The sequence below is a fragment of the Drosophila sechellia genome, chromosome 2L, assembly GCF_004382195.2.
Source record: "Drosophila sechellia strain sech25 chromosome 2L, ASM438219v1, whole genome shotgun sequence".
Taxonomy (NCBI): Eukaryota; Metazoa; Arthropoda; class Insecta; order Diptera; family Drosophilidae; genus Drosophila; species Drosophila sechellia.
Window position 1 is genome coordinate 14,493,290 of NC_045949.1, and position 20,158 is coordinate 14,513,447.

General features: G+C 38.7%; 3 protein-coding genes across 4 annotated transcripts; 2 read left to right on the forward strand and 1 right to left on the reverse strand.

Annotated features, from left to right (window-relative positions):
* Window positions 1-5,436: 5,436 nt before the first annotated feature.
* LOC6611309 (serine protease grass) lies at window positions 5,437-9,219 on the reverse strand. Of its 2 annotated transcripts, XM_032727830.1 has the most exons (5): window positions 8,562-9,219; window positions 8,418-8,463; window positions 8,199-8,350; window positions 7,816-8,102; window positions 5,437-7,716 (listed from the first exon to the last, which is right to left on the reverse strand). In XM_032727830.1, exons 1-5 carry the CDS (start codon window positions 8,788-8,790, stop codon window positions 7,630-7,632), a joined length of 801 nt encoding a protein of 266 aa, XP_032583721.1. In that variant the 5' UTR covers window positions 8,791-9,219; the 3' UTR covers window positions 5,437-7,629. The 2 variants fall into 2 exon arrangements, with proteins under 2 accessions (XP_032583721.1, XP_002035856.1); XM_002035820.2 differs by having other exon boundaries at window positions 5,437-8,102.
* A 5,400-nt stretch (window positions 9,220-14,619) lies between these two features.
* Window positions 14,620-15,588, forward strand: LOC6611310. Its single transcript, XM_002035821.2, has 2 exons — window positions 14,620-15,276; window positions 15,328-15,588. Exons 1-2 carry the CDS (start codon window positions 14,749-14,751, stop codon window positions 15,370-15,372), a joined length of 573 nt encoding a protein of 190 aa, XP_002035857.2. The 5' UTR covers window positions 14,620-14,748; the 3' UTR covers window positions 15,373-15,588.
* A 2,306-nt stretch (window positions 15,589-17,894) lies between these two features.
* LOC6611311 lies at window positions 17,895-19,773 on the forward strand. Its single transcript, XM_032727772.1, has 2 exons — window positions 17,895-17,960; window positions 18,031-19,773. The coding sequence occupies exons 1-2, from the start codon at window positions 17,955-17,957 to the stop codon at window positions 19,771-19,773; spliced, it is 1,749 nt and encodes a 582-aa protein (XP_032583663.1). The 5' UTR covers window positions 17,895-17,954.
* The last annotated feature ends 385 nt before the right edge of the window (window positions 19,774-20,158 follow it).

Sequence of the window (20,158 nt, forward strand, 5' to 3'; positions counted from 1 at the left end):
TCGGATAGAGCTTAACATTAATTGATTTAGAATTTGTGGAATTGAAATTATGTTGAGTTGACAGTTTAGGGATAGAGCCGCACACACAAGCGTTCTGATGAATGTGTTTCAGCTAAATGGATAAAGGTATCGCCGACGGCTTATAGAAATAAATAGGGTGTATAAGAGAATGTAGGCTGGAGACTAAATAGACTCAATTAAAGTGACATGTTGAAGCCCTAATTTATACATAATATTAGGTTTAAATAGTTTCGAACTTTGTAATGTTTCATCAGTATTTAATAATCAAAATAACTAAGAAGTTTTACCATTTCGGTAGGAAAATAAATTAAATTGCTAGTGTCTTAAATAATATATTGCAATAAATCAGGAAATACTATTTTCAAGGCAGTCTACGTAATATGTTAGATAAATAATAATATACAAAAAATTAAATTATATTATTTTTTTTTTAATTTGATATTGATTAAATAAAAACTGTGGACTTAACAGCTTTTTGCAGAAAAATACAAAAAAATTTATGATGTATAGTTTCAAAAAATACTTCAAATCTCCCGTTAAAAATCAAAAATATGGAAAGCACTGAAAATTAGACCACATTCGTACACTTTTTCTTTACTGTACCAGAGCTGGCTGGCAATTCTTAAGTGAAAAGGCCACAAGCTGTGCTAATTAGCGCAGACAAAAGGCTCGAAAAACTGAACGAAGCGCCGCAGAGGCGATACAAGGAGTTGCCAGGCCACGAAGTGTAGAAAACCCAGAACAAGCTCTGACCGAAAAGAAAGACCAGAAGTATGTGTGTTTCTATACGTATTTATATATATATATACATGTATATATATGTATGAATGTCGGAACGATATGGCTGAAGGTAAAGCGAAAGGAAAGCAACGACGGTAGCGGTAGCAGTAGCAATAATTACAACCGTCGACACACAAAAGACTTCAACACAAATACACACTGGCAGGCATATGTATGGACAAAAAGTGGAAACATTACGCATACGCCCCGTTGCCCAACTGAACCCTGCGCCGCTGCGGCTCCGCGGCGTCTGTTTCGCTTGCTGTTGCCCAAACAAAAGCCTCAGCGCCCAGAGATAAAGAGAAAGCAAGCCCCTTTCGACTCGGTTTGGACAATACGTCTGCGAAGAACAGAGAAAGCTGGAAAACTGGGTGGTACAGAAATGCTTAAAATGGGTGGAGAGATGCTCCTGCGTGGCACGGATAAAAGCTTATTTACAAAGATTGTGTTAATGCAGCCCGCGGCTATGCAGCACGGACTTTAGTGGCGTCATTTCAGAGTTTTTCCCTTTTTTCACTGCAGACACCGACACAGATAGGAAAAAAATATTGGGATAACAAAGCAATCGGATGGAAAAAAATGAACAAAAAGCAAGGATTAACTTACTGAACTTAATTAATTGATTTTATTGATCGGAAAAAAATACTTACGAATACGAAGCGAATCATTATATATTAATACTTATTTAAGTTTTTTTCTCATTTAATCAAACCTTCAAGGTATGCAAGTATGTTAGACAATTCTGAACTTATGAGAAGAAGGATGTTAATTTTTAAATTTAAGAATTTATTTTGATAACGATTTATGTAAGTAGATATAAATTTATCATAGTTTCCTGCTTTCGCTAATTATTCTCCAACCTATTATTCCTACCGCCATGCAGGAATAGTATAAATATAGCACATATCTGGAATATCTGTATTACATCCGCCATTACACCATTTCCGTTTCTTGAGCAATCCCTCACCAACTGTTGGATGCTTGCATTGTGCGTATAAATTATGCAGGAGTAGCATGGAATCCATAGACGAAATCTGATTTTCCTGAAATTTGCATTTGCACCTAGGCAAAAATGCGAGATGCGGAACCAAAGCAAAGTCGTAGGGCGTCAACGAATCACGTTCCAGCAGAACCAGCGGTGATATAGTGGGTCCAGGACCACCAAAAGGCAGGAGAGCAGGGGGGCATGGGCTGCGGGCATCCCATCCACCAGAGGAGATGCCTAAGCTTAAGTGCCATTAGGCACTAGCACCGAAGGCTCCTCCCCAACCTCACGATCCCCTAGGTCGGTTCCAAACCTCTGTCTCGGGACGTGCTACAAATGTACATAATGCATATTTAAAGAGTTGGCTGGCAAGTGCCAGAAATCGAATATTTTAACCGGGGAGTTCTGTCGGGATCTCGGTAGGCAGCAGCAAATGCCTGCAGCAGGGGAATCTCCCACTGGGATGCGAAAAACTGCCACTTACGGCGAAATGGCAACAGTTTCCCCTCTCGTGCATCTCCCTAAGTTTGTTGGGTTTTTTTGGCATTAAGCTTAAAAGTGGTAAGTTCTATCAGATATATAGTACAGTCGTTCGGCTAGTATCTAAATGTATAACCAAAATTGGTGCTCTCTAAAATGCCACTGAAAAGACCTTCGTATATAAATACAATAAATATAATTTCCGCTTAATATCATTTAACTCATTTGTCTTTTCACAATCAACCGTTAAGGAAAACTCATGACAACAGGGGATATAAAATCAAGGAAAATGTTTCATTGTTCTTTCAGATTTTCTGTTGTTCTGATTATCCGTCCTTGGACATTCTTGGTGAATGTTCATGCTGCTGCTCGACATGAAAGTCACATGGAAAAAAATTATATTCAATGGCTATAAATTCACCCACACACACACAATTGTATGTGTATAGTAATCCGCTCCCAATACTAACTTCTTTCCGGACGTTTTTTATGTGCCTGCCACTTGAGTAATTAAATTCAGCATCGTCGTAAAGGGGGAAGCTGCGGCCATTGGGCGTGGCATTAACTCTTTTGCGGCTTGACATTTTTGCGGTTAAATGAATTTAAAACGCGCAGTCCAGCGCACAACTTTACAGGTGCCAAATGACAACAACAAATTGCCCGATTGCCTTCGCTACTGGGCAAAAGTGTTGTCCTTTCCGCTCCTGTCGATGACGATGTCGACATATGGAAATGCTGATGGATGCATTTTGGGCGCGACCAGGAAAACGGGTCGAATCGCTGCCCATTGATATGCAAATTAAAAAGACAACTGAAACAACATAACGATCAGAGACACTCAGAAGCGGAAATGTATTTGTGGATTTTTACGAACGAATATTACAAAGCCCTCGGGATATACAGGTTTCTGAAATTACTGAAATTAGTATCGAATACCGAAGAACATAAATTCTTAATGTGCAGAAAAGAAAATTACATACAAAAATAAATAATTAAACACCATTTTCATAGAGCCATAATATGAAAAATTTAGGAGTCTCTACGTAATTCCAAGTGGCATATACCTTTCTGAAACATTTTATATCGAATATTTTCAGTTCACGCAACCAATATTGGGTGTCCTCTGATGAACTTATTTCGACAGGACTGACATTAAATTCTCGCTGTCTACAGCATCGTTCAGTTTCCCCTGCCTATTTTAATGTAATTTATTTGCAGCAGTAATTGTTGTCGTGGAAAAAGTTAAAATGAAAATAAAAATCGTTTAAAATCGAATGCAAATTGTTTCTTTAATTGAATCATTTAAGGGAAGCGACAGTATGAAACGACAACATTTGACATTTAACATTTATTTTCAATAATTTGCGCTTATCGCAAGCCTGCTATAATTAAAATAGAACCATAAAACACCAATATAAATAAGAAATAATGATATGAATAATAAAATATAAAATTTTTGAAAAAGTTCTTTTTCAGTGAAATTTAAAGCACTAAAGTTGTATCTTCATATAATAAATAATACAGAAGTTAAATGTTTGGGTATAAATGTGTTAAAATATAAAATTTTAAAATGGCGCTAAAGTATAAAATTGTTCTTTATTTATACATGCAAAGACAGATTAACCAAGCACATTTTGCTCAGTTAAGGCTTAAACCCTTACAATAACCCATCTATGCGAGTCCTTTTAATTTTGTACAAGCAGCGGAATATAAGAAAAGACACACTCTTTTTACTACTCCAGTCTGCACAAACTAAAAACATACAGGAGCAAACTAAAAAGCTTTCCGTCGTCAACTTCCTAGGCAAGTTGCATCTCTGCATAATAAATGTGGTTTTTGACGTGTCCATGTGAGATGTAAAGGATTTGCTGACAGTTAGCGAACCTGAATTCGCGGATGTGTGTGTGTAAATTGTGTGGTGCTTTTAGGGAGTAACGAAACATAATGCGAAATGCTTCATTTGTTATAAAAACAGGAAAAAGAATATAACAGGACTTCAAAACAACAACCTACATAGAAAGTTTGTTCAACTCCCACATTTCCTTGTCCAAATTGCTAGGACAAACAATTTAAATGTAGTCTACTTTAAATTGAACTGTCTAAAGATGTTACAAATTGTGGATCAAGTATGTATGTGCATCTCTTAAGAAATGCATTTAATTTTACTAATACTTAAGTTTAAGCTGACCTTTTAAGAAAACCTCTAACCCTTTAAATATATATTGTTTAGCAGCCTGGCAAGCACAGTCAACACCTTTGTTTCTGGCACTTGGCCCAAATAACACAGCCGAAAATTAGCGCTTAGTGTCTTTCAGATTACACACAAGTTAGGATCCTTGCCAATTGTGTTTCCAAGTGTGTAAACACGATTAACCTTAAAAGTATTTTCAGCTGGGATCTATGTATTATCTTTTGTTTCACTTTATACTCAGGAATCCAAAATAAATATATTATTTACTGACAACATACTTATATAAGTTAATATTGCTGAAATCGGAGATCTAGTGTATCTATTCTTATCAAATGTAGATCACTTTTCACGAATTTTTTGTTGCCTTTCGTGAAAATGAATATCTGGATTGGTCGTTTTTCTTGTTTCCTTTCGCAGCCGTTGGCGTGGGTCATATTGCCTTGTGGAAGATGTGAGGAGAAACTCACTCGCGTAGTACCAATTATCGTGATACTAGGACTGGATTCGTTTCACTGTTTGCAGCAGTTGCCCGCGAGGTCCTTGTTTTTGTTGAGATTGGGATTGTCACGGCAACTGCGATGGACACACCAGCTCCGTCACACACTCACATAGCGATATGGTCATATATGGGAATACCTACCTATGGGAAAATCATAGAACCCGCCGCCAAACGTTCGCATACGTGGCTCTGGCTTTTTCCGATACTGATGCTCTTACTTCTCATTTTTTCTTTGTTTTCGCTGCTTGTACATCCTACGTGATGTTAGAATTTCACTTTTGTTGCAACGCGCTGGGAGAAAATTGCAACATATTGTTGCGCTTCCTTCAGCGTCTCCCCCTTCATTTATGAAAGTGTTTTTCACGTTGTTTTCCTACGGTTTTTTCCCCGATTTCCCGGACTTGTTTTGCTTTATATTTTGATGTGCTTGTTGACAGTGGTTGAATAGAATTGAAACGAATGGTGGTAGGTTATGCTGTTATACTTTTAATTGATGAACAAATGCGGAAAGCCGTTAACTTATTGCTGTAAACTCAAAATTATTTAGTCTTAAGCAAGAAAATAGTTCACATCTGGCTTTAATTGTTGTCCTTGAGGGGACATACTTTTGACTGTTGTGATAAAACAAGTGGCAAGCTAAATTTTGTTTAAAAAATGTATTTCTTTTAATTTAAATACTATCGTACCAAACCTATACATTATTGAATAGCCTTTAGTTTACCTATTTGTTATGAATTTGTATTCAACATTTTGATAAATGTCCTTACATCGGGACGCAGAGCACAAGCTCAGCGGCAGGACTCAAAGCTCTTCTAGTTAAGCTTTGAAATACATTTGAAATTTATTAAAAATATATTCCTCGTCTGCCATTTTCTGCTTCCTGGTACACAATCTATCACTCACTAATCTGTCACGTAAATTTGTAACGTTTTCTTGATGAAAATGCGAATGATGAACCAACATCTATATTTATTTATTCTGCCCACAATATATACATGCGGCTTTTCATTATGCGAATAAAGCAAAAATCGAAAAATAAATTCTACAAAAACCGAAGAAAAAGGGGCGGGCAAAAGAGAATCAATTTAATTTTACAATATCCGCTTTATACCTGAAACCGACGACGTGACCAATTTACTCAAGTAACAAATATTTCTGGGCTACGAGTATTTATTTTGCTGCGAAATCAACTTTCCGCAGAGGTTGGTTATCTGCGGGGAGGAAAACATTATGACACCGAACATCTGTGTCCTTGTGGTAATAGGCGTTTAGCAATAATTAAGTCATAATTTGATTTCGTTTTTATGTTTCTTCAATTTCTGTTGCTACTTTACTAAATGGGTTTGTTCATTTAACGTGGCCTTGAAATATATTAGGTCGTTTAAAATGTATATTCGGTATTATGAATCACTCTTATTGTAATTACTAAGTCCAACGCTTATACTTGTTATAAAATAAAACATATGCTCTTTGTTTAATGTGAACAGAACACCTTTTTAACAACTGTCTGACTTTCGACTATTTGATTATGAGTAATTTATACCATTTTTTTTATGATTTTAAAACGAAATATCAATGTGTGGGCTCTACACCCACGTTGTGCCGTCTACACAGTCTAGCTTTTTGTGCGTCCAATGAAACAAAAGTAAACATAAACAATAATAATATTAAAAAAATTGATTGTTGCCTGTCAAGAACTTATTTTCTGAGTTTTTTTTGCAGGCATTGCGCTTACAAAGTTTAAGAAAACGATGTGTTCGTGAGAGAACAATTTGTTTTAAAACACATGCAAGTTAAGGACTTCTTAGAAATGTGATTGTAAGAAGAGCAATAAGAGTAATTTTCCAGGCAGAATCATTCTGCATACGCTCGACACAAATCCCATTCCTCTGTCTCAATTAACATGCATCCAGGACGACATTTTCCTTCTTTTGTCTCCTCCATCGTCTAATCAGCGCCTTTGTTGGCCCTTTCACTTGCATTGCTCTTTTCAGTTTTGGGGATCAGACGGATGCACTCTGCCAAAAGCATTTTTCAATGACTCTTCACTATAAAGTCCTGGCAAAGGTGAAATTGCAGACCCATTTAAGGGTTGTTAGCCCCCTTTCACAGACCATTTTTTTTTGCAGCTTTTCCACCTTCTGCCGGTTACTCGAGGTCGCCGCTGCTAGGGAAGCATTGTCAAAAATTCATTATTGAACACTTTCTGCCTTCGACGGAGATGATAGTACGGGAATATGCATGAGGTTACCACACAGGGGGTGTGGATGGGCAAGTGCTTTTGCCGAAGAGCATTTGGCCAACTGAATATGCTCGTCGTTAATAATTCAAGAGCTTTTAATGCCATGAATATTCATCAAATTTTGAGCATGATTTGATTTTATTGCGTATTTTCAATGACGTGGCAAAAAATCCCTCACGTTCTATTAAGGGGTTAGCCACCATATTGGCTGCAGGCTTAAATATTTGGGCTTAAATGCAAGCAAACGGGCTTGGAGCATCTATAGCTTCGGTAATTTTGGTTTTTTGCTCATAAACTTAACAAAAATTAAAAATTCTTCAATGCAACACAATTAGGTCAGCATATAAGAAGGTAGTTTGATGAGCTACCATGGCCTTAAACTAATTTTATGACCTGTTAAATATAATAAGAACACATTATTTGTAAGAGGCCTACCAGAGTATAGGATAAGGATTATTCCAATCGAATTCCGGCTCTTTATCTGGCTTTAGTGTCGTCTGGATCCTATCGTTGCCGTTCTGCGACAAAAATATACGACGGATAAAGTCGATATGGCCCATGACATCAGTATATACACTAGGTCTCTGGCACCTTTGGTTAGTTATGGCTATACCTACTTGAACAAAGCGGTATGCACTTCTATAACGAATCATTGCTCCCACAGGACCACCAGTATCGCCGATGCAAAGATTGCTGTTCCAATTTCCGGCACAAAATTGATTGCTCAAAACGCTGCCAAACGCGCACATTTTTGAAGGCTGCCGCGAAATGTCCAGTGTCCTAAGCTCATTGCTGTCATGCATCGATTCAGTTCTTCCCCATCCAGTGCCAGTTAACACCTTAATGCTATCGATATGATGTTTCCACGACACATCCCACATAATGCAAATAGGCCTGATGTTCGCTATTAAAGAAAATCAGTTAAAAATCCATACGGTGCCTTGGAGGTCAAAAATAAAAGACTAAATTTAAATATATATTGGATTTCAAACAAGCCTACCTTTATAAACTACATTGGACAGCAGTCGCAGTAGGGCTATATCATTGGCATGCGTGTTTTGATCGTAAAGGCGGTGCTGAAAGGTCCTATCCACTTGATGCTCCTCTCGATATCCTTTTAGCTTTCTATTAAACTCGCCCAGACGAACAACGCTGCAGAGGACAACCACATATTAATTTTTATCCATATTTATTAGTTTTTCGTTTTAACAAAACTTACATTGTGGTATTCGGAATAAAACAGTGAGCTGCAGTTAGTACCAGTCCTTAAAACAAAAATCGAATCAATATTTTCACAACTTAGAAATCACACAACTTTTATGATTAAATTAAAATTTCTCTAGAAAAATGTATATGTACTCACTTCGAGATATAAGAGTTCCGCCGCAAATGAATTGATTACTCGACGTATGCAAAAATGCCATCCAAGGACTAGAGTTTCTAACCGCGACTTTGCCGTTAACTACACGAGGTCCAAGCTTCAATGGAGAGCGTGTACCACATTCCGAATCAAGAAATTGCGTTGACCCCAGTAGGGGAAAAAGTGCCAATAGCAGCAGAATGAATGCCATTCCGATTACAACGATCTCCATTGACGGAATGCCAACTGATCAGTTGGGTAAGTCGATTTTATAAATGCTTATCATGCGTACAATTCAAAGAATTTGAGATCACGCAATAAAGGCTTTCTGGAACTGTATTTGTAGTCATTTGTCGCCATTGCTTGGTGATAAGAGGGTTGCCCTTTTTTAAATATAATCTGTTTTTCCAGTTATGCCACTGCGTTTTTTAAGAATAAGCAAAGCTTCATATGAGGCGATTAAAAAGTCATCATTTAAAAAATAATATGTAAAATAATATTGACTGTTTTTATGTTATGTTCAAAAAACATTAAAATGGTCGATAATATTGCCTTACTATATGATGAACAAGTTAAGCTAAATCTAGGTCAGGCAACCTAAAATACCTTTGCCGAATACAATCGACGTCTAACGTACATTCGGTGTACCAGTTTTTATGGCCACACGTGGCTGTCTGTTTTGTCGTCAACCTGTCCAACAATGTAAGCTCTTATTTCCACATAACCATCCCCTCATTTTTATTTCAAAACTTTTCATTTTGGCGCATCGTAAACTTGCTTGAAAATGCACCATAAAATATTATATATTGATAGATGCATATATCGCTGGTGGCTGTTTTTGGGGTACCTTGTGCCATCATCGATTTTTGTACTACCCAGAATATAATAAGCCTGATAGACAGAACAAAAAAAGCGTAGCTCCTAACCTAATTCACAGCTAATCACTCTGATTACTTTGAGTATTCAGTTCAGGCCCATTAAATGGCTATTTGCTTATCAATGCCGTCTCAACCCATTGGAGCACCTCTCCAACACCCCACCCCAATGACCTGTGACCCTTGACACTCACTCATCAACTTCTGCCCTTATTTGACTAACTCCAGTCATTTTGGACCTCGGACCTAAAGGCCCATCCATGCAGGAGTACGTGAGACAAGTCTAAGTGTCACCAGCTAGAATGCAAAGCAGGGAGCTTCGTCAAATGAAATCAAATGATTTGCCGTGCAGCTGATTTATGTTTAATTTATAGAGCATACTCCAAGGGGCAAGGCCTGACCGGCATGCAAATAAATTTCCAGCAGACCCAATCCGATGAAGACATAAACTCAAACTGACACAGAGCGCCATGGCGAACGAGGCCCAAGCGCCACGAGAACACTTTTGGGGAAATGAGAGAAAATGGGGACAAAAGAGAGCCGATTCAGCGAGTCTAGGGAAACAGCTGAATGTGGAGAGGCGGATAATGTTGACCAAGTTTCTGCTTGCGGTAGGCCAAGGAAAATCGGCTGCCAACGAAGCCAATAAGTGGAGCAACAGTCAGGCCAACTGGAGCTAAAAGCCGGCAACAGGACTCTTAAAAACCCGCATATAAGAGAGCAGAACATGTATTCGAAGAGAGACAGAAAATGGTAAAATGGTATAAATTTATAACACTTTTATACGATTTGGCGATGGCTTGAAATAATTTACATTAGGTCTAAAGGATTGGAGCAATGTTAAATAACTTTTTAATATGGATAACGGAAGAAAAATTCGATAAATAATTTTCAAAATGTGTTATTTTTTCATATTGCCTCCCAACCAAATGCTATGTAACTATGAATACAAAGCTAGCAAAATTATAATTCGTTAATTTGTATTTATTATATTATTATTAAGCTTTTACAAACGAAAAATTTAAAAAGCGCAATTCAATTCAACGGATCTTGTTCGAACCGCTCAGTTCTTTTTCTAACGAAAACGGCATCTATTGCAAATAAAATTCAGGAGTCGATGGCTGGTACATTTGGCGGGGGAAATGTGGGGTGCAGCAAATCAAGAGTGCCAAATTCAATTGCAAATAGTGAAACACATTGTTCTCGTGTCTCGCTATTTCGTTGAACATTTTTTAGTTTTTATTATTTTTCGCTTCGTTTCGATGAGAGATAGAACAGCGGAGCGGCGGGCCGTCATAGTAAGAGTTAGAGAAATGTCGTCGACACTGTGGGAATTTATTGAAAATGCTTCGATTTATGTTTAGTGCGATATTTGCATTTTGGCTGACGAACGGAATGGCGACAAATGCAGCAGAAATATGTTTTCAGCTATAAATGTGTTAGCGGGGGGAGATGAAAATACAAGGATACTTGCAAATAAGTAGATGGGGGTGGAAAGGGATGTCGCCAGGGGAATGCGATTGTTTGCGATGACAGGATAGATACAACCTTGAGCTCCTTTTTAAGGATTATTATTTGAGGTGTGCAAAACATCTTGCTTAAGAGGGTAGTTCTGATACCGTGCCATCTTTAAAATGCATGTTTATTCCATAACTTAATAGCTAGAAAACGCAGATAAAAATTGAATTTCAGACCCTAAAAGGGATAACTGTATACCTTTCTGCCAGTTGGAAAGTGGAAAGCGGGAAAGCAGCATCCATAAAAAGCAATTCGACTTTGCGGCTCCTGGAACTGATTGTAAGAGATGCCGCAAACAAATGAAGTTGTCACCAGTGGTTATATACATACATATAGGCAGACCGCGAAAAGACGCAAACGGAAAATTGAGCTGGCGAGTGGAAAAAGGAAATGGGAAATACTGCACTCGCAGTCCCACTAACGAATAGTCTTTAATCTTCTTAAGTGAGACTGCCCTCGCATCGGGCACAGCTGCGGTGCCAGTGGGGGACTGTCATCAGTGGAGAATGTGAGTTGGTAATAAAGCAAGCCAAGGAGCTAAATCGGCAAGAAGCATTCAGATCCTTCTATAGCAGCTTTTATAGCTTTCTGCTTTCTTCCTAAAACATCACTGGTTCAGATGGTATAAACAGCTTATTTCGATGTACATAGAAAGCCTTTGATTGATTACCCCGAATTTGGAAAACTTAACGAATATCCATATGGGAATCATTTAACCTCTGGTTCTATCATCCCAAGTTTATTTTTCTTTTGGAAAACAAATTTGTGAACAACTAAACTCATTACCATGTTGTAGCCTTCCCTTTGCTTGTATATTGCATGTACGTTTCTAGTAAACTAGTGTTTACTGTACTGTGAATCACAAGCGTCACAGAGATGACTTTATAACAAATGGTCGCAGCTAATTATAAATCAATATTTATTGAGCTCTAAAATAAGTTATAAAGTATACAAGTGGTTTATATTTTAGGTCAGAACTTATTTTTACCAAAAAAAAAAGGGTTAACTCATGATCAATGGGTATTATATAGCTGCTTCCTTATCCTTCATTTCTTTTCGCTGGTTTTGGTTTCGTCTCATGTAGCATTGGCTTTGCATGCGAACAGGGCAGCGAAAGTAATTACTTTAATGCGACCATTTGCCGCCTTAGTTGCTGCTGATGTAGCTTCTGCTGCTGCGAGTTGCTGCGTTGGATGAGATAAAGATAAACTTTTGCAATTACAAGAGGCGAGAGTGAGCGAAGCAGAAACAAGCAATTGGATGGGAGAATGTAAGTAGTCGCAACCCGATAGCATCGAATCGAGTTTACGTTTAGTGCGTTGCGTTTCCCATTGGCATTGGCTAATTAGCTGAAACAGCGCCCCGACTTTTCCCCAAAACCCCAACTTAAATTATGGCCACTTAAATGGACTCTAAAGTGAGAAGACTTTAAAAGTTGTGCCCAACTTGCGAGCGTTGAAAATTTCTCTGTTAACATATGCAAAGGAAAAAATCAGAGAGCTGGCAAAATGCTGTGTGCTTCGACTTAGGTGGGTCCGCCTAAAATAACTTTTGATGACTTTTTGAAAGTTTTACGCTTCACCAGAAGTAAAACGCAAATTACCCGAACCGGCATTACTTATGGCCAACAATAACAAGAGCAAGAAGATCGACATCCGGCAGGAACTACTGCCAAAGATATAAAGTTGTGACCCTCACTTCGCTCCTCATCATAATTTGATGGTCGAGACTTCGGGACTTATGGTCCCCAACAAGTGAGTGCAACAAATGAGCGAAAATTGCGACTAATTGGGCCACAGCTCGGGGTGGCTCTAATGTAATGGGTCAATTGGTGGGTTATGCAAGCTTTAAATTTAAGCTTAAGGTAATTGACATGTACTATTGTGTATTTATTTAATTTAATTTATTAAAACATAAAATGTCGTTCACTTATAATCAATCACCTTTAATTGCGAGCGCTAATTATAATCATTTTATTGTAAGTAGATGATAATTATTTCAGCGTTATATGAGCCAAGCGGAGGTGATGAATTGCAACGTTAATGAACCCAACTCCACATATACACGCGGGCCTAAGCCGCAGTTCGAAATACAACTGGTGTACGAAAGATAAAAACTCGCCGCAGAGTCACATGCAAAAATTCGTGGGCATTTCGATGTTTTTTCTAGCTTCTCCTGCTGCCGCTGACCAACCAAACATTTTGTTTGTGCAAAAATTCTGTGTGATTTCCCCACGGAAATTGATGATGGTGTTTGCTGAGTCGCAAACGTGTTGGCGGAGCTAAGCGGGATGAGTTTGGGGACAGGACAGCGCCATCCCGTCGCTGGGCCCACCTACAGTGAATTTGTCATTTCCAGTTCTAAACGTGCGGACAAACACTGAATCACTCGTGCCCGAGGTTACGGGGATACGGGAATCGGCATTCGCAGAGGGCCGGACAGACCCACCAGGAGATGGAACACGGAAACCCGAGCCAAGCTGTGCCTGCTCAATGCCGATTCCAGTGTGCGTTGCTCATAGAGATGATTGCGTGAAGCGTACTTTGATAATGGAGATAAAATTGCTATTGCAATTAAGCTATTCAATTTATTACCAATAAAATGTATCTTTGTGTAAATAATCTAACGTGTTTTAAAGGACAGAGCTTTGCCTCAAATGTTGTTCATATTTGTAAGCTTATAATATTTTAGCTTATCAATCCATTTAATAATAGAATATGACCTATAACATTTAATCTTTTGATTGTTGAATATGTATATTATTTTTGTGACTCCACATGTTATAAAACTTTTAAGTAGTCTTAGTATTTAGTCAGCACTTTGGATGATCCTCCTTTATGTAGACTCATGATCGCTGTTCAGCCATTCGTGAGTCCGTCTCTTGTTTGGGCTTCTGTTGGCATGGTTGTCAGCAGCCGTGCCAAAGGACTGGTGACTGGATTCAGCTCGAGGACGAGGACGACGACGAGGACCAGAGCACAGTGCGTGTCGCTTTAACAAACCGGAAGTTACATGCGATGTAATGAAAAAGGACAGGGCGGAAGTCGCAGCGGGGCTCCCCATTTCAGTAAGGGGGCCCAGTGGGCCCGGTTCTGATTCAGGACCTCGAACTACGGCCCTTTCCGAATGAGTTTGCTTTAACGCTGCTGGTATTTATAGACAATTGGTTCGTGATTGTTGACAGCGCTCAGCGTCCCGCTGAACTCTCCACGGACCCGGCCATCGACATACACCATCGACCACTCGAATCGAATTGACTCGGCTGGGCTCGAGTCAGCTCTGCTCTGGCAATTTTTTGCCAGCATGCTCCATAAAAATGGTACAAAATATGGTTGACTGTGGGCAGAGGCGAGTCGGAACCAGATGAGTGGGTTTAAGTGAATGGTTGCGCACTGCATGCAGGAAATAGCGGGCAGTTTCCCATTTAGGCAATTGAGTTAGGCCCCGAGGCCCAGGAATAAATCAGTGAAATCTGCAAAGGATTTTTGGTAGAAAATTGCATTCAACACGAACTGTACATGAAAAAAACAACGTAAATTTTGACGGTCGCAAAGCTCTTAGACGAAATATTTTGTAAGGTGATTTTATGTTAATCTATATTTGCTTAAGTCTACATAAAAAGAAAAACGAAATATTAATCAAGAACACAAAAATTATAGAATATCCGATGTTCAATAAAACTGTCTCCAACTTTACGATAGCTCAGAAAAATTTGTCAGTTTCAATTTCAAAATAATTAACTCTTACAAAATTGTTGTGTTCAAAATTAATTTTAATTGTATCCCTTTGGCCAAAATATGTCGGAAACAAATAATACTTGTACAAATGATGACATCGCGCTGGAGAAAAAAGAACCACTTATCGATAGCAGTTCTCTGAAGGCTCAGTCAGATTTAAGCACTTCCGAATTGGAGGCAATCGTGAGGAACACCGTTAAAGAGATTCCAACACCTCCAAACTATGTCGACCTAACTGTGAATAGCATTGTAAATGCAATTCTGCCCAAAATAAAAAACAAATATGATGCGATCGAAATGAAGGTTGATAGTATCCAAAAATCTCTGGACACGTATAGTCAGCAAGCGGAAGCAATGGATCGGGACATAGCTGAAATATTTTTGGACTTGCACACTATTTATAATAAACTCGAAAAACTCGATAAAAGTGGCAGTAAGTTATGCAGCACGAAAAAAGCAATGTTATTAAGACATGTTAAGAAGTCTGAAGACTTGCTGAACCGTTCGCGCCATTATCTCACAAACGATCCCAAAGAGTTGAGTGCCCATCTTGTTGGTCCACCAACGGAAGTCCCATCGATTCAAAAGGTACGTGATCGATTACAAAGTTAATAAGCTCAACTAACAATCGCTATCAAGGAGCACACAACAAACTCGAACGGCAGACCGACAGAAAGTATCTAAACCATCAAACAGCAAGATGGGATAAGCGTGTCTTTCTTATCAACATGTTAATGATATTCACCTCAATGGGTATAAAAAATACCTCATGGACGCAAAGCGCACATAAAATTTTGACTGCAACTAAAAACCATTTATTAAATTGTCAACTATTTATAACAAATATCTGTTTAAACATTTTATAAAATTCAATAAAAAGTACTGCGTTGGATAGCCTGACTTAACTGTGAATAACCTGTAGGACCTTTCAATTCTACCTTTTTCAATTGCAGGTCTCACTTGCTCCCCAATTTCTTTGTTATCTCACTGTTTTTCCCTCAATGGCTTTGTAAACAAAGCAAAGTGCAAATTTATGTGGTAAACCACTTGAAATCGAAAATTTTTTCCATCAGAGGAGATGCCCTGAATGCAAAGCTTTGATTGTTGCTTAAAATGTATCTTGAACTGTATCTGTATCTCACTTCTTGCCCTCACCGAATTCGAATCCGAGCCCGCAACTGTTGTGCAAATGTAAATGTTGGCAATGTGGCAAGTCAGGTGGTTGGATGATGTTCTTCATTCCATTCCATTAGCCTCAAGTTAAAGCTTTGGCTGAGCTGATGATTGTTAAAGTCGAAATGTACATTTGAATTTTGGTCTAAACCGATATACGTCAGGTGTGTGAAAATTGAGCTTAATCAGTAGTTCATGTTCCCCTCACGATTTGATATAAGCAGGTTTAGCTAACTCCATCGCTGGTTGATATTGTTCAGGCAAAACGGGGTTAATTCGATTATCGTCAATCGGTGTGTGGTAGTTCTTAATTGATTTGAGCAAACGCTGCAAACGAGATTAATTGATGAGACAGGGAAACCGAACCCCAAATGGGCAATGCCAAAGTCCCCAATCTAAAATGGACAATTCAAATTGAATGTATGCCCATTCAGAGATCCATTCTAAATTGTGTTGTCTTCTTTACTGCAGCAGGTTGTGTGCACTCAAAATAATAGAGCGCAGCATAGAGCAAATACGACAAAGGGACAAAACGGAAACTGAAAGCTAAAAACTTGTTAGGAGGATCCAAGGATCTCTGACTGCTGTGCTCTGCCTGTGTAATAGCAGCGTTTACTCAATTTTAGTACGTAGTAAACGTATTTCTTTTATGGCCCCGTAGGTTATTTGTGCATCGCTCTGACTCGCTGGCACGGTCTACATTCCGGGATGCTAGCGTACATTCAGACAAACAATTCAGAAAAGATATATATCCCTGACACAATAAACGAAGTTCGTTTCCTGAGTGGCCATTTTACTGCGAGGCCTTTCAGTCGGAGTGGCCCCACCCAAACCATCTTTCCCAGCTACTCAACCCCTATCTTGGGGCCAGAACTAAGCAAATATTCGCACACAAATATGATGAAGTATCGGGGGAGTGGGTGGAGGTGGGCAGAGTTGGGTGTATATGTTTGGATTCCTGCTTCTGGTTTGCTTTTAATTGCTTTCAAGTAAACAGAGTGCCCCTTGGTAAATGGGAACATAAATATAATTGCCAGGTTGGTTCGCATTGCTTTAAAATTTCCACTCTTGAGGCCATATGTGCCAGAGTCAAACATTTGGCTGTCCAGCTTTCCTTCCTTAGTTCCACTTGCTAGAGGCTTGGGTTATGTTTTGCACTGCCGAAGGTGTTACTTAATTTAATACCGTGATTTGTTTGCCACCCTGATTATTGTGGTCGCCATTCTGGGCCTTTGATTTGCCTCCTAAACTGGCAAACACAACAAGCGTACTCAGCGAGAACGAGCAATCTTCTTGGTTGGGAGTACTAATGTGTCATTTTCATTATTAATATTACGTTAGAAGTAAATGAAAAATCGGAGATTATTAGTCATAAAATAAGATCGCTTTATGAATTATGTGCAGCATTTAAAGCATTGCATTATTTTCTAAACTATGTTTGTGGTATTATTATTTGCATATAATGCAAATCACTTATGTTGCATTGTGTTATTTACATAACTGCCAGCCCGCAGTGTGAATGATTTTTCGCATAGTCCTTTTTTGTTGCTGAATCGCCTTTGGGAGAGTATTGGTCAAGTGCCAGCTGCATTAGGCCATAAATTTGCCAAAAAGTAAACAGTAAACATTTTATTGTTGTCCGTTCCCGCACAACCCTCCCATTTGACTGTTTTAAATAATTATTTAACATTTTACATTGTTTAGCTCGCGTTTTCGTGTCGCTATGCGGGCGAGCTCGATGTAGGGGGGCGGCTTTTGTTTGTTGTAAAGATTTGCACGATTTGCATTTGTGCCAAAACGATTCATGAATGATTCATGTGCGCCAGACCAGAAGCAGATGTCGACAATACTCATCCCAGTTCGATTTATGCATCGGGCACGTGCCAACCGTTTGTCAGTGATGACGGTGATGCTTTAAAAGGATTTCAAATTTTATAAAAGGGGCTCGCTCAGAGATGCGTACCCGAAAACAAGTGATACGCATTCTGAACTTTAATGATTTTGCTTTCACTTCATAGATGCCTACTTTTTGCGGCAAGGCTTGATTTTTCTATCACTAGCAATCGTAGGATATACATAAACCAAATCAAAACATGTCGGTAAGTTACAAATTTTGAATTTTTGTCTCATTTATTTTCATTTGCTCAACAGATTTTCATTTATTAACAGATAATAGCCAACGAGACAATAAGGAACAGAAAAGAGGTTAAGGGTCAAACAATTAAGAAAACACCCACTTGCAATGTAAGCCATGGTCTAGGTCGAAGGCAATCGCTGACTGGCGTCAGTCAGAAAGTAAAAAATGTCAAAAACTATAAACTTAGCGAGGAAGGTGCAACGACCTGGCTAAATTGCCATAGTCAAACTATTGGCGTACAGAAAAAACACATCACGGACTTGGGAATAGACATAAATAATTTTTTTGAAGGACCGGTCATGAAAAATCGTCCGAAACCTTTAACTCCGAAAAACAATATTTCAGATACACGATATGAATCGAAGTTGCGTAATGATACCAATGATCCTGGATGTTACAATAATATGGTAACGCGGCAACAACCTAATAAAATATTCAGCCACGATAATAAGGTACATATTCTATTGAATCCCGAGATTGTTAAACCGATAGATAAAGGCATTCTAGACAAGTTAAAGAAATTGCCGCGACGCGCCAGTAAGTCCCGAAATTGCCGAGTGCAGAAAAGTAACACAAGTCATTTATCGAAACCTTTATATAGCACAACCAAAAGAAGAAGTGAAATAAGGATGTCTAAGGAAAATCATGAATATGATAATATAACACTGTGCAACTTCGAAGACATAATACCCAGGTATTATCTAGTGTATAATGACAGTGTAAAATGCTACAGCTCTGACACAGGCAGCGATGACACGATAACCGAAAGCAGTCTAATAGATAATAACGATATCTTCACTTCAGAGGAAGAAGATGATCAAAGTCGAACAGGGTATGAATCGAGTATATCCTCAGGTGATGAAGATCAATATGAATTTGATAGTCATAGGCAACTGCTTGCAGAGGATAAGGATGATAGTGATATCTTTCTATCAAAGGAAGAAGTTTACATCCAAGGACATAAGGCGAGTGAATTGACAAGCCACTCAAAAAAAGACGAGAGACTGCTTCCGGGAAATTACTTCATTGTAGACAACGATTTCAAAAATGATGCACAGTATGGCGAAGACATTAAATGCCTCGATCAACTATTCCGTGTGGTCAATCCAACTTGGAAGGTACGACAAGCATATGTGACCATTTTACAAATTGCTACCCCTTGTTGGCCTCACATGGATGCCTCACTATTGACGACAATTCTGTTAAGCTGTGATAAACAGTTGACAAACCAGGTCAATCATATTTGGATGGTGCATAAACCATGTGTGTACATTTTGCAAGTTATTCGCCCTAGTCGGCATGATTCTTATTCATCACATCTGCATTTTAATATGGCAATTCGTCCCGGAGAGTGGAACAACTATGATGATCCCCATCCAACTCTAGTGGTGAAAATGCAGTTAAGTTCGCTGCTATGTAACGAAGAGGAGGAATCATACGTCATACAGACGCAAGAGGAAATGTTGGCCGATAGCTCCAATCATATAAGCCCAATGGAAGTGAACCACTATAAGCAGTTAATGAATAATATTTACCGCAGAAGAATATTGCTTGAATTGCGGGTTGAAGAGGAAATGCCCAATGCAGTTAGGCGGAGGGAATTTGTGATATTTGAATTCAGCGTAATATGTAATATCTTAAGTGCAATTGCCATCACCACTTCGTTCTTAATCTTTCAAGATATATTTTCGGTGCGACCGAATCTAACGTTTTGGCAGAGAATTTTAGTATGTTTTGGTCTCGATAAATCTGATAATTTCAATTATATTTTTTAAATTAATAAAATAAGACCTGACAAGAAGTATTTATTTAAGTTTAAGCTTTTAAGCTTTTTAAGTATTTAGTACCAAGTCGATTACGAGTATTTGCCGCTTAGTCCTTTTTCCAAATTCCCCGGTTTCAGAATAAGATGGAAATGGCAGCCTTCCCGACAGCCAATCGCGCCAGTGAGCGTCAGCAAATGCAAATTTAATGGTCTATGAAAAAGGTAGCCGGGCAAATGCTTTTAACCACATCCGCTGCTATTAGTACACCGTCGGAACCATCAGAGCCGTTGCTAAACAACAAGAGCGACGGATAACAATGGAAAATGACGCCAGTGGAAATGCGAAAATCAATGCGCATTAGTGGATGGTGTTATTTCATCTTATTCTGCTGGAG

Coding starts and splice junctions, on each gene's coding strand:
- LOC6611309 (XM_002035820.2), bottom strand. CDS start 8,790: ATGGAGATCGTTGTAATCGGAATGGCATTCATTCTGCTGCTATTGGCA. Junction 8,464..8,561: donor CGGAACTCTTATATCTCGAA/GTGAGTACATAT, acceptor TTTTGTTTTAAG/GACTGGTACTAACTGCAGCT. Junction 8,351..8,417: donor TTTATTCCGAATACCACAAT/GTAAGTTTTGTT, acceptor TGTCCTCTGCAG/CGTTGTTCGTCTGGGCGAGT.
- LOC6611310 (XM_002035821.2), top strand. CDS start 14,749: ATGTCGGAAACAAATAATACTTGTACAAATGATGACATCGCGCTGGAG. Junction 15,277..15,327: donor AAGTCCCATCGATTCAAAAG/GTACGTGATCGA, acceptor ATCGCTATCAAG/GAGCACACAACAAACTCGAA.